The sequence below is a fragment of the Mustela putorius genome, unplaced genomic scaffold, assembly GCF_011764305.1.
Source record: "Mustela putorius furo isolate JIRA1106 unplaced genomic scaffold, ASM1176430v1.1 tig00003983_pilon_pilon_pilon, whole genome shotgun sequence".
In the NCBI taxonomy this organism is placed as follows: Eukaryota; Metazoa; Chordata; class Mammalia; order Carnivora; family Mustelidae; genus Mustela; species Mustela putorius.
This window is the reverse complement of record NW_025422123.1, coordinates 13,952,932-13,969,814: the sequence shown is the minus strand read 5'-3', so window position 1 is coordinate 13,969,814 and position 16,883 is coordinate 13,952,932. Positions and strand designations below refer to the sequence as shown.

The 16,883-nt window shown below is 42.9% G+C and overlaps 1 protein-coding gene across 1 annotated transcript in view; it reads right to left on the bottom strand.

Moving 5' to 3' along the window:
- Positions 1-52: 52 nt before the first annotated feature.
- The window catches only part of ADGRF2 (adhesion G protein-coupled receptor F2), a 40,249-nt gene continuing 23,418 nt past the window's right edge, over positions 53-16,883 (bottom strand). Inside the window, exons 6-10 of the mRNA XM_004739730.3 lie at positions 15,248-16,609; positions 10,419-10,460; positions 6,834-6,893; positions 3,999-4,075; positions 53-2,800 (exon numbers count right to left, since the gene is read on the bottom strand). Coding sequence (XP_004739787.1) covers positions 4,028-4,075; positions 6,834-6,893; positions 10,419-10,460; positions 15,248-16,609 — 1,512 coding nt within the window. The 3' untranslated portion in view covers positions 53-2,800; positions 3,999-4,027. The remainder of the gene's footprint in view (positions 2,801-3,998; positions 4,076-6,833; positions 6,894-10,418; positions 10,461-15,247; positions 16,610-16,883) is intronic.

The following is a 16,883-nucleotide window of genomic DNA, read 5'->3' as shown; positions in this document are numbered from 1 at the left end:
TTAAGTACCCGGTCATTTGGGAATTGAAAAGCCAGTATCATCAAACCCACGGTTGTGTAATCAGAGGTCTTTATTGAACACGTTCTATGGCAACACACCTGCTCTGCACTTGGGGCATACAAAAGGGAGTAAGAGAGTGAGTAAATCAAGTGAGTAACACAATCCCCAAAGGTTTACAGTCTTATCTGAGAAAGAAAACATATGCACACCAAAAGACAGAAAGCGAACAAACAATAAAACACAATAAATACTAAATATAAAGTGAGCAGCACAGATTATAAGTATTACAGGAATCAGGTGGGGGCCATCAGCACTTCTGGATGGACTCATCAGGGAAGACTTCGGAGAGAAAGCAAAGAGTGAAGCAGAGCTCAGACACAATGTGCCCTAAACAGAACTACGGAGTCTTTCCCAGGAGGAGAGTCTGTATTACAACATGGTAACACTGGAACAAAGAACTGTCCGATGGTTAGCTCTGCAGATTTTGCTGGCTGATCTCCCCAATGCTGGATGGACTGAATCAAATGCTTAATTTCTTTTATTTAGAACTCCATGAACTAACTTCCATGAGTGCATCAATCTCTAAACTCACACACAAGGCCATGGCCCTGTGTTTGCAAGTGAATTCACAGATACTTGAACAAAAACAGCTAGCATTTCAATGGCCAAATACTCTACTAGGTATTTTTATCTACATGTAGTCATTTAATCTTTACAACAATCCTATGAGGTAGACTCCATTTTTTCAATATATGGGTGAGAAAATAAAAATCTAAGGAACTTCAATAACATTCCCAAGAACCATCATGTCTTACACGTGTCTAACCACGAATCTGCCTTAGACACTGGTAGCACCAATTTCTCCCTGAGCCACCTGACCGGGTCATTTCCTCTGTGAGGTGTGAGTAGGACACGGAGTATGTCTCCACTTGGGGTCTTCCACCGTCAACCAAAACGTGCCATTCAGAATCATCTTCCAGGAGGGGACAGGAGGGTTTGTGGGCTGCAGGAGAGAGGGCACAGCTTCTTCGAGGGATTTCCACAAACTTCTGGAGTTTCTCTTAGCAACAATGGGCCCTTTCTTTGTTCATAATAATCGTAATAAAGAAAGTCTTTACTGCCGCCCCATCCCAGGAAGTGTTCTACATCTGAGTGGAGCATGCTTTCATCCAAGACGGGACTGTTTCGTGCTTAATGCACAGTACAGATGAAATACCAATCTCTCTCTCTTATTCATGCCCAGAGTTCCATCTATAAAATGGGGCCATTGGATGCAGTCTTTTCTAAAGTTTTCCTATATTTCTAATCCTGTAACGATTTGACTTCATGAGTTTCCATCCTCACTTCAACTTATTGACTCTGGGTAAGTCCCATTTCTCTGTACTGAGAGATCTCTGCGTTCTGAAAACCAGGACTGTGCCTGCCCCACTCCCTTCCCTGGAAGAGACTCGACAGAAAAAACTAGGGAGATGTCAAATTAAAATCCTTTCTGACTTCATTTGAGAAAAATGTGACTGTTGTCGCAAGCTAAGCAATGCCACTTGAAAGACGACTTACTCTGCAAGTTGGTGTATCCTTCTACCTTCTTATTGGTTTTTTTTAAATTATATTTTTTGCTTTTTCAAGCTTCCTTACTTAGAGAAAGTTTTTACAGTGCAAAAGATAGAGACCCTACTCATTCACAAAGTGTGTCTCACTTTCCCTTTTGTAATGTAACATCATTTAACACTGGCTTCTTGGTAGGATAATTAGGGGCTATTCACTGTCCCCTTTTCCTTTAGCCATTCATTTTCTTCTGGTGCAGCAACCTGAGTGCTTGCTTTGCAAAGGAGCTTCCCAGCCCCTGCAAAGGGGCTTCTACCTATTGTACTGCTCACCTAGCCATGGCCCTTTGTTTGAACATCGAATTTGTTTACCTACAAGGTTAAGAAAATGAGCAGCTCTGTACTTGAAATATGATAGTCTCTCTTCCTCATCACTGGTTTCAAAAAAACATATTGTTGGTGAGGGTTAATCTTACATCTTCAGAGTAGACAGAGTCCCTCAGTGGTTCTGTGTCTTGCGGTGAAAGTTCAGAGCTGGAGGTCTGCAGACTCGGGTGTCCAGCTCTGGCTCAAGCCTGGATTAACTATGGTCCATCACGCCAGGCTCCTAGCTCCTTCACTTACAATGAGCACCTTTCTGGTTCAAAAGCTCTATGTTTTCCCTTGGCTCACGGCCAAGTTGCATTCAAGCCCAAGCTGAGCTAACTGTGTAATCCATTTAAATATGGACAGGTGGACAATGCTAGCAGTTGGATTCCTTTTGTACAAAGAACCAGCAATGACCTACTTAGAGTCAGCCCAACTGTTGGTGACTATTCATGAGGGTGTCTCCCTTAACAACCCACAGAAACCAGCCAGGTGACATCCCTGGCCATCTTTGCCAAGATGAAGCAGACTCTCTTCCTGAGGATAAACATGGCCCAACAGCATGGAGCTGGAGGCTCCAAAAGGACCAAGGTCCTGCTTCGGCCCATTTTATCTTCTTCTTCCCTTGGGGATGCCTGGCATGGTGTCTATATATATATATATATATGAATGTTGGTATATATACAAATGCGTATGGTATATATATATTCATGTTGACAGTTGTCGGAGAGAAATGTTGAGCAGTGCAGAACAGCTTAGACAGAGCGGCCTTCCATCCTTCCCATACTTCATACATGCTTCATCAGCACCGCACCATGGGAGGCTTCCTTCATACTCCCCAGAGGCAAGAAGACAGGAAGAAGCACATTTTTCCTGGGGCTCTGCCATTCCTGGAACGTATGACCATGTCAAGAACAGAAAAATCACAACTTTAGTGTACAAGCAGTGAGACCCCAAAGCTTCACAATAGCTGCATTATGGGCTCACTCTTTCTGGAGCAATAAGCCCCTTTGGGTATCATCCTCTTGGCAAGTGGGAGTCTTTTAAGTCACTCTGGAAGCCAGGGGATAGGCTGGTGGTTTTCTGTTGCCTACAAATGCTGAGTTACAAACTTTGTCCTTCTGTAAGCTGGACCACTTCTTTTCCCCTCTTGGAAAAACCCCCTTTCTTTGTATAAGGCCCTGGGCTGCCGCAGAAGGTCTCAGCCACAGCAACTTACTGGAGTCCTGATGTACTGGGCTGGGGGAAGAAGGCTTGGTCTAGATATCCAAGCGCCTCTCTCTCTGCATCTCTCTCTGCTCTGTCTCTGTCACTCTCTACTATGTGTTTCTGTATAAATCTCTGTTTCTGTATTTTCTGGGTCTCTCTCAGGAACCCTTGGCCTCTCTCTGCTTCTCCCTGACTCCCTGTGAATGGGGTATCCTGTGGTGGGTGTCTCCATCTCCCTGTCTGATCTTCTCTCTATAGATCTATAGAGAAGCGGGCAGGGAGGATTAGCAGACTTGTCTGCTCATGTCCACATATCTGGGTGGCTCTCTTACAATCCAGAGTCACCACTCCCCTCAGTGTCTCCGTACTTCTGTTTCCCCCTTTCCTCTGTTTCGATGCCTCTGTCTCTCAGACATTACCTCAGAAGTGAATTAACTTCGACATTATCCCTGAAACCCTCACAGACAGTGTTTATGATCATTCTTTGGTCTTTTCACACTAGGGAAAGAGAGCGGCCACAGTGGGGTATGTGGAGATATTGTTGGTCTCACGCCCTGGGGATGACGAATGCGAGAGGGGGACTGCGGCCACGTAGAAGTGGCATCTCTGTTCCCTCCCCCCGAAATTCAGTCAGGCTAGCTTATAACCATTCTCAGATACACCTCACTGTTTAACAGCCACAACGAAAATTTCAGTAGTGCAACCATTAGAAGAAGTATGAACATCACTCTAACCATACCAGATGAGAATGGGTTGTGTAAGAATCCTTCCAATCAAGAAAGAAATCATTCTTAATTACAACCACTCACACTGTGATGTTTTTAAAAGAAATGTCATTCAGATGGCATGTCTTTGAGAACACCCTTCCTTTGCACTCACCTCCCAAGTTAGGGGTATGGCCAGGTTTGTTAGCTTGGCGCTTTGGTGGGGTGACGGGAGAAATCAGTAGAAGGGTTCTGTCAACAACAAAAGCGTAATTGCACTTAATCATTAGTAGTCCACTTGTGATTATTACAAATATTCAAAGCACACAGAATGGTGACCTACAGCTACTACTGATTGTATCCTTTCTCTCCAACCCCTCCTTCTTTATATTAGCACTGCTGATAACATAGGAACAGGCCCCTATGAGACTTCCTCCACCCACCTGGCCTGGATCCCTCTCCTGGGGGCCTGGGGTGGGTACTCGTGAGGGGAGGAAGGCGGGAGGAAGCAAGTGAGGGGCCTGGAGAGACAGAGCAGCACTAGAATGCCTCCTAGCCCTCAAATAGCACTTCTCAGCTGGCCTACAGGAACCTTCCATGTTACAGTCATCCTTTTATAATGTACCTGAGTCTAAAATAGCCTCATGTTTTATGGAAATGTTGCTTAGGACAGATAATGCATTAACTTGCAAGTAGAATGATCTCCACAGGAGCATACACCATGCCACACTGGAGTAAAACGAACACAGACAAGCACATCTCTGTATCCTGGGTCTGGGGAGCGGGGACTGACACCCCACAAGCAGGTACTACGAGGAGAGGTTGCTGCACAGAAAGGTCTACTTAGATCTACTCAGGTCTACTCACCAGGAGAGAGGACAGATAATCAGCCTACTTCTTCTGAGGAGGACATAATACTGACTAGAAACAGCCTAAAGCTTGTGGGCAGAGGAAGGATTGCAAAAAGTTAGGATAAATTTACCTGGTTCCCAGACCCATGGTTCTTAGCCCTGGCAGCTCATCAGAATTACTGGGGAGTTTAAAAAAAATTAAAATTTAAAAAAAGTGGGGCACTTGGGTGGCTTAGTCGGTTAAGCATCTGCTTTCAGCCCAGTTCATGATCTTGGGCTCCTGGGATCAAGCCCCACATCCAGTTCCCTGCTCACAGGGAGCCTGCTTCTCCCTCTCCTCCGTGCTCATGCTCTCTCTCTCTCTCTCTCTCTCAAGTAAATAAAATATTTTTTAAAAATTTTTTAATAAAAAAAATTAAATTTAATTAAAAATTTTTTAAAGTGACAAGCCCTAACCCCAAGAGTGCCTGGTTTAAATTTTCTTGGGTGTACACAGCATTTGTTTTTTAAAAAGCTCTCTTGGTGTTTCTAAGGTGCTGCCAGCATTGAAAACCATGGACTCCAACAACCAACAAACTGAAAATAAAGTTCTGAGTATAATCCTGACTTAGCTTTTAGGTAAAAACACAAAGAGAAATGGTCCCAGTGACTATTTCTGGATAGTACTGAAGGGCAGACTAGCCCTGTGTGGCTGGACCAAAGGGTACTGAAATCACATCAGAAAGGAGTGGAGCCAGACTGGGTTGCAAGAGCGCTACCTCTCCTGAGGGCCCCAGGCAGACCAGTGAGGTGGTGGGGGGGGGGTACTTTCGCCAAGCAGGCTGGTTAGAGGCAAATATGTACAATGCTAGGGACTTCAGGATGAGAGGGTCCCAGCCTCGAAGACATGAGAACCATCAGGGGGGCTCCTAAAATCCCCAGACACACCGCAGACCAATCCAATGAGACTCTGCAGGGGTGGGACTCAGGCAACATGTTTTGAAGCTTCCCACTTGACTCCAGTCTTTGGCTAAGGTTGAGATCCACTTTTTTTTTTTTTTAAAGATTTTATTTATTTATTTGACAGAGATCACAAGTAGGCAGAGAGGCATGCAGAGAGAAAGGGGGAAGCAGGGTCCCTGCTGAGCACAGAGCCCGATGCGGGGCTCTATCCCGGGACCCTGGGATCATGACCTGAGCCGAAGGCAGAGGCTTTAACCCACTGAGCCACCCAGGCATCCCATGAGATCGACTGTTTTAAATCATGTTTGATGTTTAGTCTAAATAAATTATAGCTTTTCAACATTTCATCTGGAAAGGCAATGGAGAGGCCAACAATCCCCAGAGTTTGCAAACCAAGAACCAAGTTCGGGTGGGAGTAACAGCAATAGAGATGGGAAAATAAAGGGGAAAGAAAGGAGCGGAGGTTAAAGGTGGGTGATGGAGATCAAGAGAGAGACCAGCAAGGCAAGGGATATAGGGTGGGACAGGGCTGCTACTCAGGCCACAGGCTGTCAGCCCAGTCATGGGTATGGATCCTACCCAATGTCAGCCTGGAAAACTCTAGATTGCCTTTTCTCTTGTGATTGGGAAATGTCCCCTGCGCTAACCTCGAAGTCCCTTTTGCTGCCATTCAAACGCTTTCCGTATTTCCCTCCCTCGGATCAGCTGAGGGAGGGAAATACAAGTGAAGGTCAAGGGCGTGTGTACTCCTAGACGGTAGAGCCTTCTCAACGACACCACTGAGCCGGCCCCAGCCTTCCTTTACAACTCCGGTAACCATGGCGGCCAGCCCCTCTTGAAAATCAAGCTACTAGGAGACTCTTTGTGTAGCGTCAGAACTTGTTTCCCTGGACTTCCTCACTTTGTTTGCAATTCTGCCAACCGGAGTCGGAGGGAAAGAGCAGGCAATCCCAAGAAGATGAGATTTTCTTCTCTCATTTCTCTGCTTCCGCATGGGCTTGCTCTCCTGCTGTCTGGGTTGAAGTCCGCCCCCCAAAACAATCCCCCACCCCCACTCCCTGCCTGGCCACTCTTCTCTAAATGCACGTAGGATGCCACGACCCCCGAAGGAATCTGAACAGGTCAAAGAGGTGTTCACGGGGCACCTCGGAATACACAGAGTTAGGGGGACTGTTTTAGCAACACGCCCCATGCAATAATGAGTATGCAGGCTTTACCTCAGATAGTCTGGAGCTCCATTTTGCAGAAGTTACTCGACTCTTTAAAGCTTCTCTTATCTGGAATGAGAACAAAAGGAGTTAAGAATTAAAAGATTATGAAAGTCAGCACAGATGCACAGACCAGGCCAACAATGTGGGGAGAAAGTGGGTTAGCAGCCAGGCCCTGTCGCTGGGATGTGGAGGGGTCTGTAACTCAGAGGAACGCTTCAGGAAAAGGTGGGGAGAGGGAGAGACACAGGAAGGCGAGGCTAGCACAGGAGACGCCTATTCAGAAGCCTGAAGCCTGAAGTTTGCCACAAGTTTGAGGAGTCTTTGATTTCACTTTGGTAGCAGATTTTTGGGAGCACTTGATAGTTAGGCTTGTCTGTTATTTGAACTCCCCTTTCTAGGGGCACCGGAGTAGCTCAGGTGGTTAAGTGTCTGTCTTCAGCTCAGGTCATGACCCCGGGGTCTTGGGATGGAGACCTGCATCGGGCTCCCTGCTCAGTGGGGAGCCTGCTTCTCTCTCTCCCTCTGCCCGTCAGCCCCTCAGCCCCTCTGCCCCTGCTCATGCTCTCTCTTGTAAATAAATAAAATCTTTAAAAAAGAAAACAACCTTTTCTAGAGGCCAATCCATAGTTAAAAAACAGAATCCTATGCAACATAGCAAAAGTCCATGGAATAAAGAAAATAAGAATAACAAATAACAATTATATTTTGTATGTTAAATATATATTAAATAGATTTAACGTAAGTATACATATAAAATGTAAATATATTTAATACATATTAAATAATATATATGATTATATAAGTATATTAATGATAATGTAATATAAAATAGAAATACATATAATATACTAATAAAACATGTTTATGTATTAATGTTATAAATAATATATAACATGATATATAATAATATAAATTAACACAGTATAACGCTAATATGGCAATTTATATATATATATATATATATTTTTAAGATTTTATTTATTTATTTGACAGACAGAGATCACAAGCAGGCAGAGAGGCAGGCAGAGAGAGAGAGGAGGAAGCAGGCTCCCTGCTGAGCAGAGAGCCCGATGCGGGGCTCAATCCCAGGACCCTGAGATCATGACCTGAGCTGAAGGCAGCGGCTTAACCCACTGAGCCACACAGGCGCCCCAGCATATTTATATATTAAGTAATTTTTTTTTAAGATTTTATTTATCTGTTTGACAGACAGAGAGAGAGAATACAAGCAGGGGGAGTGACAGGCAGAGGAAGAGGGAGAGGGAGAAGCAGGCTTCCTGTGGAGCAGCGAGCCCAATGCAAGGCTCTATCCCAGGACGCTGGGATCATGACCTGAGCCCAAGACAGATACTTAACCAATTGAACCACCCAGGAGCCCCTATATAATAAATTAGGGGCCCCTTATAATAAATAAGGAGCCCCTTATAATAAATTAAGTAATTTATTAATGTATCAAATATACTTTGTTTCTTATATTATATTTTGTTTTATATTCATATACTTTTAAAAAACAATTTTCATGCCTGTCATCTCATTTTATTCAAGAAATAATCCTATAAAATAGATAATATTATGTCCATTTTACAACAGAGGACATTAAGATTAGTAGCCAAGGTGACACCCAAAGCCAGTTGACTACTGAGAAGGACTGAGACTTGGCTTTATGTCCCCAGACTCCAAACCAACTTGTCAATTTCCCTACATCTCTCCTGCTGAATGCGGGCACTGTCTTATTTCTACTTCCACTTCATAAAATGTTATTCACATTCTGAGGACTTATAGTTAGTTCTGTCTTCACAGTTAATGGGTACCAAACCTCTCCAGCTCGAAGTGACTTCATGCTTCCCAGAAAATACAATATGCTTTGTCAGACACGGCATCCAAAGGAGGAGAAGCACTCCCCAGGGCTTGGGGCTGTGCACTCAAGGGTCCACGGGGATATGGGGAGACAGCCTAGAGCTTCTATTTACATTTTCTTTTTTCTCATCTTTTTTAAAATTTGTGTTTCATAACATGCAAAATACATACTTTGTAAATTGACAATAAACACATCTGGGGACATATGCTCATTACTTTTTACTGATCCTAAAAAAATTTGTGAAGATTCCTGGCATAAACAACTTTATGTCAATTAATCATGTCCGGTCCTGTGACATCTTTGAGTCTTGACCTTTTACGTTAGAATGTTAAATGTAAGAGGTTTTGATCTTCATAGAAAGTTCTAGGTCTTAGAGTTCTTTGCACATCTCGTAACACCTGGTAAATTAATAAATAATAATGCTGCTGCTGTTTTGACAATAATCACTAGTTGTGGTATTACAATTAATTTTAAAAAATCACTTGGTATACAACTGTGTACTACCTTAAATGCTTTCTGTGTATTTTCACTTAACAAAATCACATTTGTTCTTTATGAGGATCGAGCAGAATAGGCAAGAAAATCATCATAATCTCTGCATTCCTCTTGGGGGATCTGGGTTCCTGAGACTTAAGGAACTCTCCCAGTGGTACAAAGTTTGTACCGGAAATAGAAAGACTGAAACACCAATACTCTACCACTTCTAAATAATTTTTATTTGGTCGATATGGTATCCTCATAACAAAATGAAAGGAAAGCCAGTGTGAAATGCCTCTTTCATAAATCTCAGCTATTAACTTAATAATGGAATTAACTAATTAATAATAATTAATTAAAAAATCAACCCTGCAGCAAAGGTGTTTGCTTCTACATTTGAGAGAGTTGATTACTTTGCTCACTCAGGAGGCAGCATAGTATAAAGGAAAGACAGTGATCTTAGAAGGCTGAGTAAACATTTGGTGTTCTATTCATTTGTTTAGTCTTCCTCTGTTTTCACCACTTACCACCTACACACACACATCTCTACTTGGAAAATTCCCTTCCCAAAGTCTACAGCTCTTTAAGGTGGAACTCAATGTCCTGACCTCCCTTGCAGCAGAGATCCAGCCACGTGACCTGGACTCAGCCAATCAGACATGATAGGACAAAGAAGCAGGTGCCAGTGGATCCCAACAGGCAGGGTGGAGGTGATCTACAGGACAACAGGAGCAACAAGTCTAGCTTAGCATCTGCTGCCTGACATGGGCCTGGTGAGCTGTGCTATCTGCACCCAGGGAAGTGGGGAGGAGCACAGGTGTCTAGTTCTGTCTCTGCATTGGAAATTGTTCCTTGGGTGTAGCCTCGAGTCTCCAAGCCAGAGAGACCTTCCCGAAGTTGATCTTGTGAGATTTAATCAATCCTTTTTCTGTTTCAGCTTGTTAGAGTGGGTTTCTGTAGAACTCATGGGCAAGTTTAATCACTCTGAGTTTCACGGTCCACATCCATAAAACTGAAAATAAGAATACCCAAGATTGTTTTAAGGACTAGAGCTAATGTATGTGTAATGCTTAGCTCCACAGGACTTTGGCAGATGGTAGATTTTACTTGCATCATAAAGAAGAGTGATGCCGTGTGCAAGTGTCCGCACAAATGATGGAGGTCGGAGACACTCAGTAAGTGGTCTTTACAAGTGGGGATTTCAGAGCCAAGTACGGATCATGGGGAAAAACAAAAGGAAGAAGGATTTGTGATACCTTTGGGTCCAGGATTGTTCCAAACACCAAGATGAAGAAGCCCTGAGAAACACAGAAGAGGGAAGAAGAGCCATTTAGCCATTTTAAATACCAATACTCATCAGTTTCTAGTCTGGTTAAAATAAATAAATAAATAAAATCAGAAACAGTTTAATAAAATTTTGACTCTCTTACGGTCACAGCACCTAGATTCACCATTCGATGGATACTGATTAAGCATCTTCCATGTGCCAGCCTCATGCCAGACACTGGGGAAACCTCAGTAAATCAAACAGACCAAGGTCCAGGATCCATACCAGACGATGGGACTTTCTTTTTCAACTGGTTAAAATAAAAGTGTTTTGCATTTATCAGGAGCTCACCAGACTATAATAGTCTGAGCAAGTGTCAGAGAATATGTTAGGTCGTAGACAGCAGCCTTGCAGTTCTTGGACAAACTATAATGAAAGAAACTTCCATAGAAAAAATATCAAAAGTGACTATGCTCAGCTTTTGTTAACACTCTCAACCTCCTCCCCCCATCCACAACCAAAGATTGTTATGAAACTCACAAAGGAAGTCAAGCGCATGGACCCTCAGAAGACTAAGACCCAAAACAGATTGAGCTTCTAAGCACATAACGTGTGCTCAGAAACAGATGCTCCAAATAGGATAACATGGAGGGAATCACTTAGCTCGCAGATCCCTTACCATCCATACAAAGTCAGACCCCATGAAAGTCAAAAGGAAGCTGTTCCTCTATAGGATAGTCCATTTGAGTTGTCCCAAAACACTCCCCTGAAGAAGGAAGGAAAAGTATTTGTCCCATTTCCAGACAAGGAGAAAGAAACTCAGAGATTCAACTTTGAAAATGTGATAAATTGCAGCACTCATTAGACAGTTTCTCCTGAAGGTATGGTTATGCAGGTCCTGGCTCACCTGGGAAGAGAACTGAACTCATGACCTTTCATTAACAAGGCATCACCTTCAATTTCATAATTGAACATGAAGCCTTATATTAGGCTTATAATAGGCAGATGTCTATTAAGACACATGGTTTTAATATAAATGGCACCATAAAGATATTGCAATGCGGTGGTCCTCAACAGGAATGATACCAAACCCACTGCTACCTCTATTTGTAAAAAAAAAACTTACCTGAGAGATGGAAGATTTCACAGGCATTGGTGCTGCCCATATAGCTCATCCATTCCCCTAAACATACCAAATATACCTATCCATTCAGCCAGTCCAGCAAGCACTTCAATGCTTGGAGACCTTCTGTGAGATTGCTTTTTTGTGTGACACGCTTAGCCTACGAGATAACTGTGGAAATCTGTCACTGTATCTACCAAGAAAATGTCATGGATGTCATGGGCCATTAGGTTACAAAGTGTCATTTGTATAAAAGTGCTTGAGACACGTACACCCAGGCCTGGTTCTGATACAATGGATACATTTTAAATCGGAATCTCTATGAATTTTGCTTAGGATTTAAATTTTTTTAATATCTAGAAACCATGATTTTAGCCTGTTTCTTCTAAAAAGTACATTCCGATGGCTAAAGGACAAAGAGGAATTCTCTCCATATAAGGTTTTCAATTCTCGGGGCTAAACTAAGTATATTCACATCCACAACGCTTATCATAACGCCTGACACAAAATACTCAATAAATGTGGTGTCTCTGTATATTTATTTGTGTGTATGTCTGTGTCTACATCTGTGTGTGTGTGTGTGTGCTTAACAGCTTTATTATGCAACCTGCATTTGTACAGTCATTTATCTTACTCATACATACAGTGTAACTGGGAAATATTCCACTAGGATCACTTTTCATTGGTCCCACCGAGGGAAAAGTTACACAAAATATCATTCGGAAAATCTGGATAAATTATTAATCAAGGGTTTAGTATCTGATTGATAAAAATTCACCGGTAGCAGATTCTTTGCAATTCTTTGGTAGATAAACCACAATTGGAGCAGATAAATCTCAAGGTGTTCTCCCAAATTTTAAAATATATGCTTTATGGAAGGAATGCCCCTACCCCTGCCAAAATTTATCTGCTAAATCCTAATGCCCAATGTGAAGGTATTTAAAGGCATGATTTGGGGAGGTAATTAGGTCATGAGGGTAGGGCACTCATGAAAGGGATTAGTGCCATTACAAAAGAGACCCCAGAAAGCTCCCTGGCCTGTCCTGCTATGTGATAATATAGCAAGAAGATGACTATGAGGCAGAAAGCAGGTTCTCTCCAAACACTGCATTTGTGTGTACCTTGACCTTGGACTTGCCAGCCTCCAAAACTGTGAAAAATAGACCTCTGTTATGTATAAGCAACGCAGTCTATGGTGTTGTTTTTTTTTCTTTTACAGCAACCCAAAGGGAATAAGACATTAACTTTCCTCCTACTAAAACAACTATAAGGGGGTCTCCAAACCTTACCCAGCCCACAGTTACTCTCAATAAACGCAAGAGAGGATACCAACCAGGAGTTGCAGGTTATAAAGTGTGCAGTCAAGTCAGCAACTAATACTTCCCCAGCAAAGGGGGCAGTTGAGCTTTAAAACCAGTGGAGGTGCTCTCACAGGGCTAGGACCAGGAAACCTCCAAAAGAGTCTTTCTCCTACATCTTCTGGACCCTACAGTGTGTTCAGGGGTATCCCTTCTCTGTCCGCTCCATCAGTACCACCTGCCCCTCATCCTAAGACTCTGCTAGTTCTGCTTCCTTCCTCTTGCTTGATTGTGTTCCCCCATGTCAGCTGATGGAGGGCTCCCCTTTCTCCTCCCACCCTGGGCATCCCAAGGATGCCTTGGCCCACTGATTCACTGGTAAATAGCCATAACCAGCTCTACTAATTTGTAGCATTTGCCTGTCTCTGTGGTTAAATACTCCCACACTGGCTGATTTAAATCTAGCAATGCAATGTCATCAAATGTGGAGTTAAGAAGGGATGGGCACATCATTATACAGCATGTCCCCCATACATATATAATAGATGAAAATAACCTCACGAGCGTAGGAAAATGTGGACAAATAATTAGGAATTAATGGATTTTGAAGATGTAGGACCTTACACAAAACCTTTGTTTTATTTAATTACAAGTCAGCTTGCAAAACTCCTGAAAATAGAAGTCATTTCTCTGGAGACAGGACAAGCCATCTTGCAGCATACCAGTGCCTAGAGCCTGCGCCAGGGTCTATCCTTCATCCACACCCCAGGCTCAGCTTCTCACATCCATCAGTACTGGCATTTAGATGAGCTCCACCCTCCTTGGCAGGAGTCAAGGCAGAAACTGAGTTGAAATTACAAATTGATCTTATCATGATAAGTAAAGGAGCTCATGGTACCAAAATGCAAATGCTCACAGCCTAGTCCAGACCAAAACTCACAGGCAAGAGGACACCCGGGGAGACAAGGAAAGGGAAATGCAGAGGAATAGATACATGAACTCTTTAAGGACTCCTGACAAACAGGATGGGATATGCTGATCAGAAATTTGAGAACGCTAGGTGATTATACCAGCCCTGGCCATGACTAGCTGCATAAACTTGGGTAAAAGCTATATAAAAAATGTTTTTTTTGTAGACATGCACAAATACAGAGTCAAATTCTGAGGCACCTCTATTATTATTAACCTTGTTTGCCAGGCATCAAAATGCTTATTGTAAAATGAAATCATTATATTTAAATTTTGAAAGAGAAAATATTTGACTTCAAATCTCTATTATCCACCAGGTAAAACATTTATTTTCAAATAAGTCTACATTCAGGAAAAAGGATTATTGTAAATGTCATTAGAAAAACAAATGCTGGGGTGCCTGGGTGGCTCTCTGGGCAGCAGGGAGCCTGCTTCCCTCTCTCTCTCTGTCTGTCTCTCTGCCTACTTGTGATCTCTGTCAAATAAATAAATAAAATCTTTAAAAAATTTAAAAAAAAAGAAAAACAAATGTTTTCTTATCAGTTAATTCTTATCTATGTATTTAACATTCAATATGATAAACTTTGGCTCATTGGTACCTAGTGACCAGAAAAAAAAAGAAAAAAAAAAAAACAAATTTCAGTCAAGTAAGGGATTATTAAATATGGAATAACTACTATGCAGCCAATAAAGAGACGTATTTATACATAGTTATCTACTAAGAGGCTACCATGTATTTTTAAGTGAAAAAATAAGGTGCATAGTAATATATATCCTAACCCCTATATTATGTCAAAATATATTGTATATAAGCATAAAAATTTGGCAAGGAGACACATGAAACTGTGAACATTGTTTAATTCATAGAGGTGAGAGAAGAGAAGGGAAACTATTTATCTTTAATACTGTTCTGTATGACTTGCCTCATTAAAATAAGATGATTTCCAATGGGAACTAAAAATTCCAAATGGAAAGAAATATAATAAAGGTGCACATTTTAATATCTCCAGTTAGGTACCGAGATTTGGGGGAAGTGGTAGTGTTTAAATTTCTAAACAGTAGCGGCTCAGCCTTACTGTTGTGCTCTTTATAATCTTTAGGTCATTTTGATACTTGGTGCTTTCCCAATGTTTTATTTCATTTTCCTAACACCCTATAAGGTTGGCAGTATTATATCCATCTTGTAAGTGAAAAAAATGTGGCTCAGAAAAGTTAAACAAATATCCCAAGGGAACATTACACATCAGTAAGTGAGAGAATCAAGATTTGAACCCAGGCCTTTCTGGGGGAAAAGCTTATTTCCTGACTCACTATGCTACTCCAAGTTCATTGTCTTTCACAAAGAAATACCATTGCAGAAGCTCCTGATGACAAATCTTCTTCCTCAATTCTCTCCCTTAGTACTGGGTCAGTAGAACCTAGACTTACCTGGAACGCATTGAGCAAGGAGAAGATGATGTGGAAGGCCAGGTTGCCATCATCGATGACCGTGGCTATCCCGAATCCCCACGTCAGGCCCAGCAGTGGTGTGAGGATAGCGATATTCTTACTGATTCTCACAATGGCTCTCACTTCCTGGAACATGGAACTGCCAACAGCGGCTCGCTGGGTCTTGACAATCACCAGGGTGACTGTGATCAGGTTTACGACCACGATGGCCAGGGCTGGGACCACAAAGGCCAGGAGGGCCTTGGTCATGTCCCAGTTGAGCCAGCAGGCCTCAGGCCGTAGGTAGCCTTTGCTGGGCTCAGTGGCAGCAACCGTGACAGCAGCAATGAGCAAAGGGCACCCGTAGCCGACTGAAAAGAGAGCAGCCACCAAAACCGATTTGGGCAGTGTATGGAAAACAATCAGGATTCCATAGAGGATAAGGAGTGCCTTGGCCAGCATCCAGAAAAACACAGAAAGGTAAAAGAAATGAACAAAAAACGTTGCTGCCACACATCCATTGTGGTGTGTCATGGGACCACTAAGAAAGGAAGCCACAATGAACCACACGTCAGCCATCAGCAAGGTGGCAGCGATATTGGCGATGCACACATGGCGTAAGTATGAGATCTCTGTCTTTGTCACTTGGCCCCAGACCAAGACCTCAATGATCAAGCAAAGGACCAAGCTGCAGATCGAAATGCCCAGCCCTAGGTACGTGATATGAGTCAGGATCGGGCTCTCCAAGATGTGGGGTGCCATGAGAATAGAGAAGGAGGTAAATAACCTGCTTGGCCTGCATTTGCAAACAGCTTGCTGGGAGTTTTCTTGAATTATTTGACAGGCCTGCTGGTCCCATCTGCTCTCCAGGGAGTGCCAGCCAACACACTGTGTCCTCCTCTCCTCCGACTTGCTGATCTTTTCAAAAATCAATGAGATTCTTTTAAGTTCCTTGGGCAAAATGACAGACAAGACGAGCCCATTGACAGTAACATTCTCCAAAAGACTGGCTTCTAAGATGGCCCCAAGAGTCGGAAATGCAATGCTGATGGCCCGGGAAGGAGCAGGCACCTTCTGAAGTTCATCTCTACCAATCAGCACCCGCCCAGTGATCTCACTGCCCGTGTCGTTAATTCTCATTGAAAAAGTGAAATTCTTCCCAGCATTGTCTTGGGATATGGTGGTGCCCATAGTATGAATGAAGACATCTGATATGTCAATGGGATACTTATTTATAGATAGTTTTCTTGCAAAGGAATTGACCGAGTGTAGCAGGACACAGCTGCTGTTTCTTTCAGGGATGAAGGTCCAGTTTGAGATGCTTTTGCTGTTGAGAATGTGGTTGGCCATGATACTGTAACTCTGCCAATGAAGAACCAGAATTAGTACTGAGCCACTTCCCGAATCTGCCGGGACAGTCAGGATTCACTTTTATAAAGTGTGGTCCTCCAGCCAGTTGCATAGGCATCCCCTAGGAACTTCTTAGAAGGATGGACTCTCAGGGCCCACCCCAGACCTAGTGAATCAGAATCAGCCTCGTAATGAGATCCCCAGGGTACTGGCCAGCCAACAAAGTTTGAGCTGGAGAATAGTGCTAGGAAGGAACTGCCTTCATGTCATGTATGAAGAGTCTCCC